Source organism: Asterias rubens, unplaced genomic scaffold (assembly GCF_902459465.1).
Source record: "Asterias rubens unplaced genomic scaffold, eAstRub1.3, whole genome shotgun sequence".
NCBI lineage: Eukaryota > Metazoa > Echinodermata > Asteroidea > Forcipulatida > Asteriidae > Asterias > Asterias rubens.
In genome coordinates this window covers 168,899-186,253 of record NW_022985697.1, presented here as the reverse complement: position 1 = coordinate 186,253, position 17,355 = coordinate 168,899, and the positions used below count along the sequence as shown (strand labels likewise).

General features: G+C 40.3%; 1 protein-coding gene across 2 annotated transcripts in view; it reads left to right on the top strand.

The window, feature by feature from the left end:
• LOC117305717 (reelin-like) overlaps positions 1-17,355 on the top strand; it is a gene marked incomplete at its 3' end in the record, with an annotated part of 65,643 nt that overhangs the window by 35,955 nt on the left and 12,333 nt on the right. For both annotated transcript variants that reach the window (XM_033790588.1, XM_033790589.1), the window contains 12 exon segments: positions 1,260-1,329; positions 2,230-2,463; positions 3,047-3,208; positions 3,939-4,175; positions 4,806-4,939; positions 5,727-5,904; positions 7,008-7,145; positions 8,139-8,325; positions 8,990-9,201; positions 9,697-9,856; positions 10,463-10,633; positions 15,516-15,754. In XM_033790588.1, the coding sequence (XP_033646479.1) occupies positions 1,260-1,329; positions 2,230-2,463; positions 3,047-3,208; positions 3,939-4,175; positions 4,806-4,939; positions 5,727-5,904; positions 7,008-7,145; positions 8,139-8,325; positions 8,990-9,201; positions 9,697-9,856; positions 10,463-10,633; positions 15,516-15,754 (2,122 nt within the window).

Below are 17,355 nucleotides of genomic sequence, written 5' to 3'. Positions count from 1 at the left end.
GATTCTGAGAAAGACCCTCGAGATCTTAGGCTATGGACGTTGGAAACTTGACGAGTTAACGGCATAAAGGAAATAATTATGATCTTTTTTTGCATGCTGCGATAAGATGCAATAATAATAACAATAATCAGTTTTGATATAGCGCTTTATCACAGCCCAAAAGGACGTATCAAAGCGCTTCTGACATTACCCCTGTTCACTGGGTCATATATTTCATTCCTTAAACCATCTCAGCTCCCTTGGGAGTATACAGTCAGTGCTGTGAGTTACTGTGCTCCAAGCTAATCATTCACATAAATCATCTCCTCTCACATTTACCAATTTTGCCCCTGGGTGGAGAGAAGCAATTATGGTTAAGGGTCTTGCTCAAGGACACAAGTGTCACGACTTGGATTCAAACAGGCATCCCGATGATTTAACCACCAGAACTTGAGTCACTTGAAAATCCTGTAATTCAGTGTTATTTATATGCTGCATTAAGCCTATCCTCAAATTATGCTTAAAAATTCTGCTAAGCAGGATTTATTCAAATTGCTACAATAAGGCTTTCCTCAGCTATGCTTTAAAAATTCCTGCTAAGCAGGAATATGAGTAGGACCCCAGAATAAGCATGGAACATGTTTTTTTTTGGCTGATAATCATATTCTGGTAAGCATAATTGTGTTGTGCTTAGCTACTTTGTGCTTAAGCCCTGGTCAAGATGATTTTATTGTCTTGTTGGTGGGTGGTCCATTATGTGGGTTGAGATTGCCAAATTACACCAAATGCAAGTGTTTTTTTTATCTCCTTGGAAGGCCCTTCCAGTTAGCCAAACATTTCCACTTGATTTCATTCCTAATTGATAAGATAACCAAGGCAGAAACCACACAAGGTGTGACTTTACACAATTATAGTCTTTTGTGTCTTAACTACCTGGTCAAGATGCCTGACCAAGCATTGTTTAATGTCATCACATCCCATGTTTTGATTCTCAGACAACAATATGGTTGTTTATACTGCTTCACTTGAGGGCAAACCTCCTAAGTGGACCATGTAAAGTCCTACTTCTCAATGTGGATATCACTTTAAGATTGAGTCAACTTACTGTGCATCTTGCTTATTACTTGGCAGTTTTACCTACATCAATATTTTGTATCGAGTGTTTGTAACATCAACGAATAAGACTCAACTTTGGTTTTATACGGATACACTTAAACCAATATATCATGCAGTAAACATGATGATGTCATTGGTGTATCTGCTGATCTTGTTTTCCTTAGTGTACATTGGTGATGCATGTAGTTCTCATATGTGTAGCGGTCATGGCAGATGTACCCAGGATGGTTGTAGGTGAGTTCATTCATGTCAAATCTTGTTTTACCTGTGTTCTTCTTACTTGTAAATGGAAATATCAAACTTCTTAAAATTGCAAAAATGACTGTTCTTGGATTTGGTGAAAAAATATATGATGGTGTTTTTCTTTGGGGGTGTTTTTCATGATCAAATATCAGGGCAGCAAGACTATGAAACTATGAAAGTCTGTTATTAAATGTGAAGATTGAAGAGTAATCTTTATTAATTTGTAAAGTAACATTTAGTAAGAGATAAACGGGTCAAATGCACAAACCATTGGTAAGATTGGAAAATTTGTTTGTGAAGAAAGGGGCAAGTTTAACTTTTGGGTAGTGTTTCATAAACTTTAACCAGGATTTTAAGTATAGATCTGTATGTAGAGTTATGCCAGAAAAATGTTCATATCATAACAATGAAATATGACAGGCTATGTTTATTAAAGAGCAAGGGCACCAAAGTATTTTCTCCTTGGTAAAGGGCACCCTATGAGGAAACTGTTACTTCTACTACTGGAGCATTTCAAGGGCACCAAGGCAGTGACCAGTGGGCATGAAGGCATATTGCATCCATTGCATCTGTCAAGCAGGCCTGATATGAAATCATGATTGACAATACTGCCGACTGTGCACTTCATTTTATTAGTAATAATAATAATCAACCACTCCTTTATAGCGCCTACACTGTGAGGTCCCTATGCGCTATATAGAGAATTTTGTAAATACATTTTGTACAAACCAGAGATGTTTTCATCCAGGTTTGGAGTTGTTCTTATGTTTCATCAGCCTGTCTAACAACGTCTGGAAGACTGTTCCATAACTGAACTGCGGCATATTGGAAAGAGCGGTTACCATATGACTTCAATATTATTCCATATCTACCCATTTTTACTTGTTTTAGTTGTGACTCATCTTTCACTGGTGAAGACTGCAGCTTGCCAGAGTCACCTCTCTCTTCTAATCTAACCGAGGAGTTTGAAGATTTCAACGTGGACATAGATTTCAAGTTCTCTTCAGTCCGTGGTGGTGACATTGGTTATGAGTGTGGAGTTCTCGCTACTGGTAAAGCATTAGTATTCAACCAGGCCAATAAGAGAGAGCTTATAACACAGGAGTTAGACACAACACAAAGCAGGTATGCCATTACAAGCTTCCCAGTCCCAGCCTATCTCACACATAGACTCTTGTCATTTGATTGGTGGAACTCGTATCACCTATGCGTCTTTTTTTATTTTCCTATGTTTTTATTGCCGCATTGTTGGTTTGCCATGTCGTTTGTGGATAAAGTATTGGGCAGGTTTTTCATTTTTGATGCGTAACTTTTGGCATTTTGCCTAAAATAATCGATCCCTTTATCTATAAGGCAAACAAGGTCTACATGAATTTGTTCGAGTAACTGGGGCGCCTTATCGGTGGATATGTGTGATATTTAAGACTTCATTATTAATGCAACCGGGCAATCTCGGTGGTTTCGGGCAAGCTATCGGGCAATCTCATTGGTCTAGTTTGTAGTACATCTGCTCTAAATTGTGCTCAAGACGTCTGCCCTTGGCAAGGGTCAGGGGTTCGAAGCCCACTGGATTGGTGGATGTGCGTGATATCTAAGACTTCATTATTAATGCAACCGGGTAATCTCATTGACCAAGAAATATTATTTATCCCTGATGTAAAGTTAACATCTATTCATTATTATTATTATAATTATTATTTATTGACAGGTACCTTCAGTTCACTGTCCGTATTGGCAGTCACTCCAGCGTCGGAACCTGTCCCTCATCTGATGACCAATCAGAAGGCTTGTTACTGTTGTACACATGCAACAATGGAATTGAGTGGCAGCTGCTGAAACACATGGAGTATGATGGCTACAAAACACCACGGTAATAATTACAATGTTTATACACTGTAGCATAGAGAGAGACACAGGTGTGTTAAGTATGATGGCTACAAAACACCACAGTAATAATTACAATGTTTATACACTGTAGCATAGAGAGAGACACAGGTGTATTAAGTATGATGGCTACAAAACACCACAGTAATAATTACAATCTTGATACACTGTACCATAGAGAGAGAAAGATTTTATTTATAAAGAACTTTGTTGTGGTAAGAATCTTGTGTGGTAAGAAGTACAGCAGCTTTGGACAGCATATAATGCATTTTGAGAAACATTTCACTTTGTTATACGGTTATGGTAAAATATATCCCTTTTTATCCCCCCAAAATTGAATATAAGAAGCGTTATCGGTTATGCTTAAGATTATCTGTATTCCTATTAGGGGTTATTCTTACTATGTGGACATTATTTGCTCTGGAGTTTCGGCGATATCAAAAAACACCACCTTTAGAGTTGAAGTTTCATGGGTTAGTTTGATAGTATATACCTACATGTATATAGGATTGAAACATTTGAAGGGTTCCAAAAACCAAATGTATACAAAAATCTAAAGGATGTCCACATGGGTGGTAAGATTGAAAAACATTAATTACTGTGACAGATAGGCAAATTGGAATTCTGTCTTAAGGTTTACTTTTACTCCAAGTTTCATTCTTATTTCTAAACATTTCTTTGACACACTTTGAAACTTTGACGCTTCTTCCAAATAGGGGAGAGGTGATACATCTTCCAGAGTCGGCCAAATGTAATGCCTGCCGTTTCCGTTGGTGGCAGGCATCCCATTCAGGCTTTGGTCGTGACGTCTGGGCTCTGGATAGTATCTCACTGACGTCCATCCTGTATAACACAATCAATCTGGACATGAGTAATGACCGAATGGTCCGAGAAGGTCTCAGCTTCCATCTTGGGGAGGTACAGGACTTCTGCAAGGCAAACTCAGCTCTTGTGTGAGTACATACTGTGTGATTGTATACAGATAATATTACAAAAGTATCAATATTAAATGAGTGGAAGATTTTGTCTCTCTTCCTGTTTCTGCCATTTGATTAATCATTGTTTATCCAGCGTTAAGAAAGTGCCAAACAAAACAAAAGCAATTACACTCAAGTACCGTCACTGATACTTCACGGAGGCAATGAAGGCGATTGCATCATGCTTCTTGGTCAATGCCTTGGTGCCATTGAAATCAGGGATGAGAAATGTAATTTTTTCCATGTATAAAGAAATCCTGGGCTTTTATTTACTTTTGTCGTTCTGAGGACACTGTTCTTTGGTCCATATCCTAGGGAGTTACTCATCAAAGGTCGATTATGACAATAATTATTTCAACATACCTTTCTATAATTTTGATCCCCTGGAAATGCTCTAGTAGAAACTTACAATTTCCTCATAGGATGCCCTTTACCAAGGAGAAATTGCCTTGGTGCCCTTGCCTTTTCAAAAACAAAGCATACAGGGGTGGCAAAAGGCAGGCATGATATTCTTCTCACTTAAGTCTGTTATCCGATTTATTTTTGCTCTCAGACAAATCTGTAAAATTTGATGTTAAATTGCTTGTTTTTTGTCCTGATGTGAAGGTTTTCTGGCCGTAGTGAGCCTGGTGGTATTCGGTATGCAGAGACCCAGAGTTTACAGATAGGTGTCTCTTATATACTACAGTTTGATCTGGTGATGGGATGTGGACAAAGCTATGGCCAACCTCATAGAGATGGTACGTGATCTGTTTATTGTACACCCATGTTATTACTACTTTGTGTTTCAAAAGGGGGCTTCAAGTTGAAATTCAATTTTTGTATGCGCTCATTTTCCAAAGATGCAGTCCTCATGAAAGTGGGGGAACACGTACAAATCTCTGACATCATGTTGGAATAGAGTAAAAAATACGCCACAATGAAACAAAATACGAAGACAAAGTCCACCTACAAATTAAAAAAGATTGTGCGCAAAAAAATTAAGTACAACAAAAAACAGTGCACCAAATGGCTTGAATTAGGCCTGCATTTAAAAAAACATTCCAACTCCCCCGTGTCACTGCGCTATTTTTCATACATATGGGTCTTTCTTTTTTGTTGGTTATTACTTTATTTTGATATTTGAGTTGCATTTAAAGTGGACAATATTGGTAATTACTTAAACTAATGGTTAGCATACAAACTTACTTAGTAACGAGTATATGGAAATCTGTCGATGGTATAAAAACAGCTCCCTCTGAAGTAACATAGTTTTCAAAAAGGAGTAATTTTCCATAAATGTGATTTCAAGACCTCAATTAAGATTTTGAGGTCTCGAAATCAAGCATCTGAAAGCACACAACTTCGTGTCACAAGAGTGTTTTTTCTTTCATTATTATCTCGCAACTTCGACGACCAATTGAGCTCAAATTTTCAGAGGTTTGTTATTTTGTGCATATGTTGAGATACACCACTGAGTGAGAAGACTGGTCTTTGACAATTACCAAAGGTGTCCAGTGTTCTAACAATATTTATATATCCTTTCAGATAAGAAGGTGTATCTTGAATATTCTAGTGACCATGGTTTGACCTGGCAGCTTGTGATTAACGAATGCCTACCAGGTCAAAGCGCTTGTCAAGATGACTACCATAGTGCCAGTATTTATGATGACACTCAGTATGGTGAATGGACTCTAGTTACTGTGCTACTTCCACCAGCAACAAGGTATGTGTCAAAGTTATCGATTGCATCTTTATAACTCAATCATAGTTGCAGTACTTACATATAAATCACTGTCTAATCATAGAGTAAGGACAACTCTATGGTCTAATCACGCTCTAACTTATCTTTGTAATCTTGTCCACACCCACCAGTCCTTGTATAATTTAAGATCATCTTCAGCTGTTGTATTGAATGCCCCACGATCACGTACCAATGAGGATCTAAAGCTTTTGCTGCAACTGGGCCTAAATGCTGGAATCGTCTTCCTCAATCTGTTCGTTGAACCAATTCCCTGAGTTCCTTCAAATCCCAATTAAAAACTCACCTCTATGTAGTTTTATACTCTTTTTGTTTGGTTGCTTTGTATTGCTTTTGTAAATAGCGCTATATAAGTAAAGTTATTATTATTCTAGAGGGTGTTGGAGGCATGGTTTGGACTAGTTAGTCATAACTTTTCTGGAGCTTGTATCCCCTGTCGTCTTTGTCAAGAGTATCCTCACCCTGTGTCCGATCCATAATGGCCTTCTTGAGCCATGTAGTTGTTTTGTCAAGTTCTGTATCAACGTTAATGGCATTGTCTAATTTTATGGTGTGGCCGCAAGATGCTCTCCTGTTTTATGGTATGGTTGGTGACCACAACATGGTCGGTAATTATCAACTTAATTTGTTTGGATGAGCCAGTAGCTAGTTCTCGCCCTTAAAGCCTTTGAAGAACAGTATAAAAGTAGTGGTGTTCCAGTTCCTTGGAAACTTCAGCTTGTTAACTAACAACTACACAATGTTTTTGTGTGTTTTTGTTTATAGTTTTTTTTGTTAATACCCTTGAATGAAAAAGAAAAAAAGACAAAAAATTGAAACTTTTAATGTAATGTTCTTGTGTTGCTATACTTTTAAGAAAAAACTCCAAACTTATCTCTTTCCTAAATAGTAGATTAATGATTTGTTTCTTGCAAGTTTAAATTTATCCTTTTCTTTGTTATGCGCTTTGATCATGTTTTGGAATAGCGCAATATAAGTACCTTTTATTATTTGTTATTTTAATACATCATGCCTAGTACTCCTCCAAACAATCACCGTCGTCATGGAGATTTTTGATCTTGTTTCAGAACGTCATCCACAAGATTCAGATGGCGACAGTCGGTCTTCAGTCAGGACGACTCTTGGGCTATTGATAATATATACATAGGTAGAGAATGTCCCAAGCTTTGCCTTGGACATGGACACTGTGTGGATGGCATCTGCAGGTATATGCTTTTATCATTTCTAGATAGCTCAGTTGATAGAGCGCCGGCATATTAAATCAAAGTTCTTTGATTCGAGTCCCGCTCTAGTAAATTTTTCTCTGTTCAACCCCAAAGTCATTTAAAAAAGTGTACCAGTCAGTTTCCCTTGTGGTGTATATTGATAAATCCATTTTAAGGAAAACCGGGCCCAATTTTAAGAAGCCGTTTACCAGTAGGCAAACTTGTGCGCTTAATTCTATTGCTGAAAAATGTGCGTAAACATGTCTTTGCCGCCTGTTCAAGCGCACCAGATTGAAGCTCAGGGCCCAATTTCATAGAGCTGCTTAAGCACAAAATTTTGCTTAAGCAAACAATTCATTGCTTAGTAAAATCAGATTACCGGCCAAGATACCACTCAATTGTTATGCTAAGTAAACAACAGCTAAATACTAGTCATAAGCATTGTATATGGCATGAAATTGTGGCCAGAAACATGTGTAAAATAAGCGAGCTATTTTCGTGCTTAAGCAAATTTTTTGCTTAAGCAGCTCTATGAAATTGGCCCCTGGGCTCAACCTAATAGAGCTGCTTAAGCCAAAAAAGTAGCTTAGCACACACAAATTATGCCTACCAGAAAAGGTTGCCAGGCAAAACATATCTCCACATGTATCAGTTACGACTAGTATCCTGCTCATTTAAGCTTAGCAGAAAGTTATTGAGCACAAATTTTTTTTTTAAGCAGCTCTTTGAAATTAGGCCTTGATATTTTTGATCAGCTTGTGATTTATGACTTCCTAATTCAAATACATTTATTTATATAAATGGTTTTTATTTTAAAATGTCATCGCAGCATACCGCTGAATTGCGACATAATTCACAATCGTTGAAAATAGTACAATAATTATTAAAAGACATTTATCATAACACTCCCTGATCTGAAAAAAAACAAAAACCCAAAGAAATTAATGTCCTTCTAAACACAACTACATCAATCTTTGTTGCATTTCTTTGTAGCTGTGACGGAACTGGTTACCATGGTGATACGTGCTCTCCTGGATACCTTGCCTCTTCTGTCAAATCAGATTTTGAGGAAGCAGCTGTTCTGTTATCTGATTGGAGGGAAGTTCATGGTGGAACAGTGACAAGCGGCGAGGATGGATGTGGAATCATTACTTCGGGTTCCTCCCTGTACTTCTCAGGAGTAGGTCGATTCTATTTATAGAGGTTTTTGGTTTTGGTTTAAAGGAACATTACAAAATTGGTTTTAAATAACAAAACAGTTGCTGGCAGTGTAAGCATTTCATGCAATCAACCATATACATAAACTGACTAACCTGTACAAGTTTGAGATCAATCGGCCATCTGGGTCACAAGAAAATAGTAAAAACACTATAAGACATTTTGCATGACGTTGATTTAAAAAAAAATGTTAAAAACCAAAACATTCACTGAGCGATAAACTCCAAACAGATAATTAGTTTAATTTATTTCTCATCAAGTATGACATTTCAGAAAGAAATGTTTTCAGGGATGTTTTCTTCTGTCATCATTAGACCATGTAAGTTTTATTAAAATCTGTGATCTTAGACGAGTTTTTGTCTTACCAATTCTGTAATGTTCCTTTTAACATCTATTAAATTGTTGCACTTCTTGCTGCTGAAGTAAACGATTCGAACTGCCTTTACCTACCGACAATCTTGGTGGTCTGGTCATAAGATATATGCCCTGGATTGGCAATACGCATGTGGATGTTTTTACAAGACTCGGGAAAGGTACTGCGGGTATTTTATTGATTCTACTATTGAAAGTATCTATTTCAAGAAAGTTTCCTAAATAAAAACATTTGCATGTTGTTATGCTTACAGCCTGGCGTTCGTCAATTCGTTAGCCATGACCTCAACACCAGAGCAGCTTCTTTTGTCCAATTTTACATCCGTCTCGGCGGCGATGGCTCGGACCAAAACTGCCGTGGGGCTGATCAGCGAGAAGAAGGAGTTTTACTACAGTACTCTAATGATGGTGGAATTACATGGACATTGCTTCTGGAGTTATACTTTACTGACTACAAAGAAGCCAAGTAAGTAGATTAAATAAAGATGTCTGGTCTACTTATTTGAGAACAGCAGAATAACTTTATACATTGCTTCTGGAGTTATACTTTACTGATTATAAAGAAGCAAAGTTAGTATAGCTTAGATTGATAGTAAGCCTTCTGCTTATATTAGAATAGCAGAATTACTTCAAGTAATGCTTCTAGATAGCTCTGTTGGTAGAGCGGTCATTTGTTCAGTCCCAAATTATTTCGGAGGTCATTTGTTCAGCCCCAAATTATTGACAATTTAACCAGTCAGTTTCCCTTGTAGTTTTTTACTTGATGTTTTCAATATAAAGCATATAATCTAACAAATTAATTAGAATGCACAATAGTTTATTTAGTTTTCAATTAATAGATTTGTAAATTCTAGCAAGAAGTTAATGGCAAACTAATTAGGTTGATAAATAAACTTGTCAATAAAGTAGGAAAATTAATTTCAATGACTTCATCTTCATTTATATATTTGTTTAATCCTAGATTTGTTTACCAAAAGCTTCCCCAGTTGTCAAAGACTGAGAACACCCGGTTCCGTTGGTGGCAGCCTAAACATGGTGTATTTGGAGACCAATGGGCTCTAGATGATGTGTATATTGGCAATGAATTCAGTGCAGCAGTAGGGGATAACACATATGCACAGGTAGGTGTCATTTCAACCTGTCCAGGTACCCACCTTTAATTCTTCAGTTTGTTTCCTGGTAAAACGGCTTAACATAACACTGTTTCCAACATCGCAATTAACTTAGCGACATTAACATATCCTAAGATAAAGGCACTGGACACCTTTGATAGTTGTCAAATAACCGTCTTCTCACTTGGTGTATCTCAACATATGCAAAAGATAACGAGCCTGTGAACTCAATTGGTTGTTGAAGTTTTGAGGGAATACTGCAAGAAAAAACACCCTTGTCGCACAAGTTGTGTGCTTTCAGATGCTTGAATTCTAGCTCTTAGCCGAGGTCTCGAATTCACTTCAAATATTTGAGTGAGAAATTACTTCTTTCTCGAAAACTTTAGAGGGAGCCGTTTTTTACAATGTTTTATAATATCAACAGCTCTCCATTGCTCGTAACCAAGTAGCCAAGTTTTTATGCTCACAATTATTTAGAGAAATTACCATAGTGTCCAGTGCCTTTATTCCTAAGTTAGGAACAGTTATGTTGAAATCGGTGGGCACAAATTTAAAGTGCATTGATCGTTATAACAAAAGATGTGTTAGGAACTAATTGCTGTATTTTGTGTACAGGATGAAGGTGTGAACCATGACAGTCTATGGATGGGTATCAGTAATGGTGAACCAGGAAGCTACTGTAGTTCAGTTAGAATGAAGGCATTAGTCTTTAACCAGCAGGGAGGAGATCGCTTTGCTATCACTCGTAAACAGGCATTGAAATCGGGCGATGTACTACAGTTTAAGGTACGTTACGTTATTTTTCAATATGTTCAGACCCCGGATTCAAAATGTTTATTCATTAACACCTCAGACGGCTATTCCTATTGGTGGAGAGCGCGTCACATGGGGGAGTTGAAACGGTTGGTAATAACCAGCTGGAGCTGTTAATAACCGGTTGTTTTTGGATACATTTAGCCCTCAACTTAGTTCTCAGTATTGATCGATCTCGCCGTGCAATTTTGTCCCATAAATACAAGTTTGCATACTACTGCTACTATGCGCACGAATGCATACCCGAAAAACTGTCTCAGTCATTCAAATGCAACACACGTACATAGCTCAAGGAAAGGACGTTGGAAAACTGATAAGGAGGCTTGCTTGCCTTTCCTTGCCGCCGGTACGGAGGTCCGCGGCTTCCTTTAGTTGATTTTCTCTGTGGCCTTGAGGCGCCTGGCTTCGGCCTACATAGACTCCTGGAATTTCCCTGCAAACAGGTCTCGTCCCGTTAGGGGGAGCGCATCAAGTCGTTTGCGAGCCCCGGCAGACGGGAGGAACAGAGCGTCTAGGACGTTTGCCCTACGGGCAGATGTTGCTAGGGTGGATACTCTCGTAAATTGATCTAGGACAGTGCGCAGGCCATTATCCAGGCAATGGAGGGCCGCCACCATCATGTCCGCTGGGATTGCCGAGTCCTCATCGCCGGCAAGCGTGAGGTACTCAGACAAGAGAAGTAGAAAAGACGATGTGCGCTTTGTCGGTGAAGGGAAGTTTGGAAGAGGTTGACCCCCTGTCAGCTTGTCTGCCGCGGAGTCCGGTAGGGCCAGGGTCGAAAAATATTTATCGAAATCCTCGGGGGGAAATCGGTAATATAAATCCGCCTGCTTGGGGTAGGCCGTCCAAGAGGATGCCGACATAATGCTCTCGATGCGGTCAGCGCATACCCGGTCGAGTGGCATAGCCGGGAAAATATTCCCACTCCTCGGAGCAGGGCCAGTCCTCTTAAAAGACCGCCGTTCAGAGGGGGCGTCCCCCGCTTCCTCGGCGGGGAGATCCAACACCCGGGCCATGTCCCTTTGGACAAGGCGCAACTCGGTTTCGGCAATTGAAAGCCGTTGAACTGCCGTGGCCAACTCGTCCTCTTCCGGGGACGACTTGTCGGACACGGGGGGGTCGGATACACTCCCTGATTGTTCACCCAAAGGTAGGGCTGTGCTTAACAAATCATGGTGCTCTGCATCCCGATCGGATACAAAGGATCCCGAGGGGTGTATGCTAATCCCCGTCTGGGATTGTGGCAAGCACCCGTGCGTGACCGCACATCACCCTGATCCATCACACCCCATGCAACCTCCTGCGTGGTGACCGTGGGATGGTGGCTGGGAGGGTGGCTGACCGTGCACGGTACGCCGCCTCGATCCTGGCGCACCCAGCCATGACCGGACTGGTCGGGCTGGGTGTACGGTCCCGCAAACTGGGGAAATTCCGGCCGGATATTGAGGCCGCTAAGGTCTGGAAAGCCGTGACGAATTCGACTCGGGATAGCGGCTCGCTACCCCGATGATGTTTCCTATGGCTGTCAGGTGAGGAGTCGTCAGACGACCGAAGATGACGGTCTTTTCTGGTCCTCTGCCGCTTATTCGGTACCCGCTCACGGGACGAATCCGAGGCTCTCTCTGAGGAAACCTGAGTGACAGTGATGCCCGAGCAACGGGTGAAACCCGAAGACGAGGGCGGGCCCTGTGAGTGGGGTATCCCGGGGGAGTCCCAGGTACCCGACTCCGCACCCATAATCCTTCTCCCCATGGCCAGCGCCCCACAGCCTATGGCGTGGGCGGGTGCCTTGTGGGTCTTCAAACCTCGCAAAAGGCCGTCACCAACCGTCGTGGGGGAATCCATGGTGTCGGTGCGGGCCGGGTATTCTGAGTTGTGCGGAGGGGGGATGCCCTCCGGCTTCAGAGACCCCGAGGCGGTGCTGGGAAAGTGGGCGGTGCGCTCCGGACCAGAGCCACCTTTCGCCCTTCCTCTCTTGGTCGCTGCCCCAGCACCGGCTTTCTTGGCCTTGCCGGGGCGCTTGACCTTCGACTGGGTCGACCCACGCACACTGACCGAGGAGGGGGAGCGGTAAGCAACCTCTCTTTGATCGGTGGGTCTTCCGGCCGACGCAGCCGACAGAGGCTGCGTAGGCCGGCTGGAGGACTGCAAGCCGGGCGACGGAGTGTCGCTGGCGCAGCCTCCCGAGAGCTCCGACTGTCCCTTCTATGAGGCCCATGTGAATACCAATAGCCTGAACTATCTCGGCTTTCCGCATGGCTGTTGTAATGTTAGCACCTACACCATCTGCTACGGCCCTTAAATCTACTTTCTTCAACTGTCCTAAATGGTGAAAGGAAAACTCTTTACGACTAATGAATTCTTCAGCATCAAAAGGACTAGCCATACTGAACTAATAGTGCTTAGACCCTATGATGGTACGATCTGTTTGACTTTTGTTCAACCTTAAATTTCAACAACACAACAAGAATTGGCTTTGCTTTTGGTTTGCATTTCTTGGACAAGCCCCCAATTTGTTCTGATCCAAATTCCTAAAGGCCAGAGACTTCAAAAAATAGCCCCGCCCTAAAAAAATAAGGGTAACAAAAGTAGTCAAACAGACCAGCATAATATGAAACAGCAAGTATGTTCAATTAAATTTAATATAAACCATTACGTAAACAAAAATAAGGCAATACAAAAAGGCAGTTAACCAGTTGTGACATGAATTGAATATAAACGGGGGGCGAGCAGCCTAGGCAAAATAGGGTTGAAGACCCAACAGCCTCTGAAATACCTCGACTCTCTCGGAGAGAGCTGAAGACCAGTGTTCGCCTATTCTGATGAAAATGTCCCCGTAGATTGTTGTTCTTCCAAGGTACGCCATGTGATGAAGCCCGGTGTGGAAAAATGGTCGGCCCCCTCGGTGCTCTCTGCTTTCGTACCGTCGTTGCTTCACGCAACCGGTACAACAAAGTCCGACGACCGCAGCTCGGAGGAAAAGCGACGAACTTTACTGGAGGCTTCACGGATTGATCCGTGCAGGAACGGCGAAACTAACACATGTCGAACATCACAGTTCGGCAATTAAAAATGCCGCTCCAACGTGGGCATGCTCAGAGGGAATTCTCCGCCCACTCAACTCTGCTACTCTGCAGACCTCCGCCCCGAAACTGAAGAATTAAAAATGTGAGGGACGAGGATGGTCGCAATCCTTCCTTATGTAGTGAATCCTGAATTCTCAGCATTCTCCAAACTCTGCGAATTCCAATATTCTGTTCATGTCTGCAAAACAGGTGTTTGTGTGGCGTACGAAGAAAAGTTCCAATAGATTAACGAGTATAACACACGCGTGACTGCTCACCCCAAACTTAGAGTATGTGTGCTCGCCCCACTAAGGAAATCTATAACATTCTACACGTATAGTATTAAATACTTAAATAAAGAAACATTACTCCATTGTTACTTTAATCCTAACGCTTATTTACAAAACCGGCTATTTACTCTGGACCATTTACTCTGGACCATGACAGACGTAACCCCAGTAGTGACAGTCGAAGCCCTCCCCAGTTTCTTTACGCTACACATTATTTTCTCAACGAAATCAAATTATAGTTTATTTCACAACTCACTACAACAACAGCAACTAAAACTCTACAATTTTTCTAGTCTTTTTAAGCACTCTTAGCGAGGATAAGGTTTAGACAACGGTTGAACTGTGGAACAGATTTAAAACACAACCTCATCGAAAAGAGGACGGCTCCGTGACGGGCATGTCGCGGGGCGTTATGGGTAGGACGGTGGAGGGCGCTATTGTGTGTGAAAGTCTTAGCATTTTTGCCTCGCGGCATAGGGAATATGCAAATTGGTAATTCGACTCTACCGGTAAGTATTCGTTCGTAGACCCCATCCACACTACTGTGGGGGGATTTTAACCAAAAATGCATTTATGAATGGGAATAAAAGAGTAGTGACTCTTTGTATATAAACAATATTTTTCTTTTGCATAAACATAACAGCAATGGTTTGGCCATGAAATGATGATTGCTACACCCCTTGCCTGCAAGTTCTCACAAGTACAAGCCAAGTATATGCATGGAGCATTTTTGTGCTAGATATGTTTCTTGCATAATTGAGATTCAATGTTTTTTGCAAATGCAAAACTGAGATACATTGTTTTTGCACTGACGTGTCGATATATACTCCTTTTGATTTATAAAACTAGTAGGGGAGAAAGCCCTAGGTTTCGATCCAAACAGGACCTTCGTCAGAGGCATAAACAATTACAAACACAGACTTATTCATTTATAGCAAAAAGAGGAGCAAAGGGAACGTTTCCTGAAGAAAATCAGGAAAGTTGTAGACGATCAAAGTTATTAGTTTACAATGTGGTGGCTAAGAACCAATCAGAGTTAAGTGGTAAGAATAAAGGATGGTCAGTGTAAGCTGCATAGATGTATATATATATTTCAAATAAAAAGCAGAACAGTTCTTTTCAGATTAACTGTTGTATTCCGCGGCAGGAGAATATGTAGCAAGACAGTCGTCGAAAGAACAAACTCTACCTGGCAAGTAGATTACAAGTTATCACACAAGCGTGAGTGGAATACTGAACGATATAGGGCTTCTAGAGTGCGCGTGTGATAACGTATTTATCTTCAAGCAAACTTTCTATGAACACACAAAATGCAGGTAGTGATATTAGCCGTGCAATATTGGTTTTTATCACCACTCCATTCTGCACTGATTGGAGGATTAGTGCATACTTAAGGATAAACACACATGGTGTTACCGTAAACCTAATGTATATTGATAACTCACCCTGCAAGCCTCAAATCCCCTAATATATTCTTTCTGATTTCTCTTTTTTTCTCAGATTGTGATAGGTTGTTTATCTGTTGGATTTACCCGCTTTGCCCCAGTCTACCTTCAATATTCTCATGACAATGGTCTCCATTGGGACCAGGTGATTGCTACGTGTTACCCTAGCAGCCATGATGAAGGACATTGCAGAGAGACGGGGGATGGCTATGAGCAAGGCAGTTTGTACCATGTAGGACAGTATGCCTATTGGAGATTGGTGTTAATACGTCTACCCCGGCACATCGTTCAAAAGTAAGAGCATTTTTTATACTGACATTCTTAATAATAACAGCATTTGTAAAACGCATTTTACTGTAAACCATTCAAAGGCGTAGGTCTAGTAGAAGTTTTATCAAGTTGTTGCGAAAGCAAGCATGAACAATTAATTTTTAATAATTCTCTATTCTTGAAATTTTCATTTAAAAAGATGCTTTTTGTTAGCTAGATTTTGTAGATGTATGGTGTGACCTAATAAATCAATATAAACCATAAGGGAACTGACTGGGTCAATTTTTAAATCATTTTGGGGTTGAACAAAGACAAATTGACTAGAGTGAAATTCGAACCAACGACCTCTAGATTAACATGTCGGCGCTCTACCAACTGAGCTATCTAGCCCTATGTCAGGGTGCACCCCAAACAAAAATATTGACAAAACAGGGAGACCGCCAACATATGGGTTACAGAAAGCTCAGTTGGTAGAGCACCATACGTTTATCCGGAGGTTGTCAGTTCGAATCCCACTCAAGTAAATAAAATGTTGTTCAACCCCAAATTTTTTTTTATTTATTTAACTACTACTTTTATTTCAAACAATTTCCTTTTATGATTAAGATTTTACATAGTAGCCCCAGAAACTATATTCCTGATATCATGAAATTAGTAATGAGTCTTCCGGTTTAATCTTGTCAACTTTTTCTTAATACCATTCAATACAAGTGCGTACTATTGTTTCAATTTAGCATTAGTGCTAATATTTCAAATCAAATATTTCTCAAGGTATCTTTGAAAATTATGTTGAGGTTTATAACATGAAATTATAAAGACGGGTCTGTGAACTTCAAATCAACATTGCCCCCCCCCCCCCTGCATTTCTGCTGACTGATGAACAACACGAATTGATCGACAAGTAAAACATTAAATGAAATTTACATTTCTGAAATTGGTAAAAAAAAATTAAAATAAATTAAAAAATGCTTCTGAATAAATGTCCTACATTGCAAAAGAGAGCATCGAATATAGGGCCTAAAATGTTACTCTTCTATCTACCATTAAACTGAAAATAAAGGGACACTTACAACCAAAGTTTTGTAGCCCATTGTTTGGACTACGCTTTTATTGTCACCTATGCATGTTACAATAAGCCTAATGAAACACTAGTCAAAGGTTTAAAGAAACATTCCACCATATTGTAGCATAGACTGGGAGCAACAAACAATTTAAAATACGAACAACTTTTTTAGGGGTGGCTTTTACTTCCAGCCACAGTAGCAATATTTAATTACTGCTCAAAAACCTACATACAAAGTTACTTTAAACTCTAAGGTTAAGACTTGGGCCCTCTTATATTGATACAACACTGAGAAAATGAGTATTGAAAATGTGTACTGAAAATGTATCAATATAAACCACAAGGGAAACTGACTGGGTAAATTTGTAAATGATTTTGGGGGTTGAACAAAGAATTGACTAGATGCATGTAATTAAACAGAATATTGTGGGGCAAACTAAATGTAGCGAATTTGTGGCTGGTACAGAACTACTAGTTAAATAAAGTGGGTATTCTAAAACATTAGAAATACCCTTTACATTATCAAGGAAACTTACATGAAATCGAAGCTAGCATGCAGCAC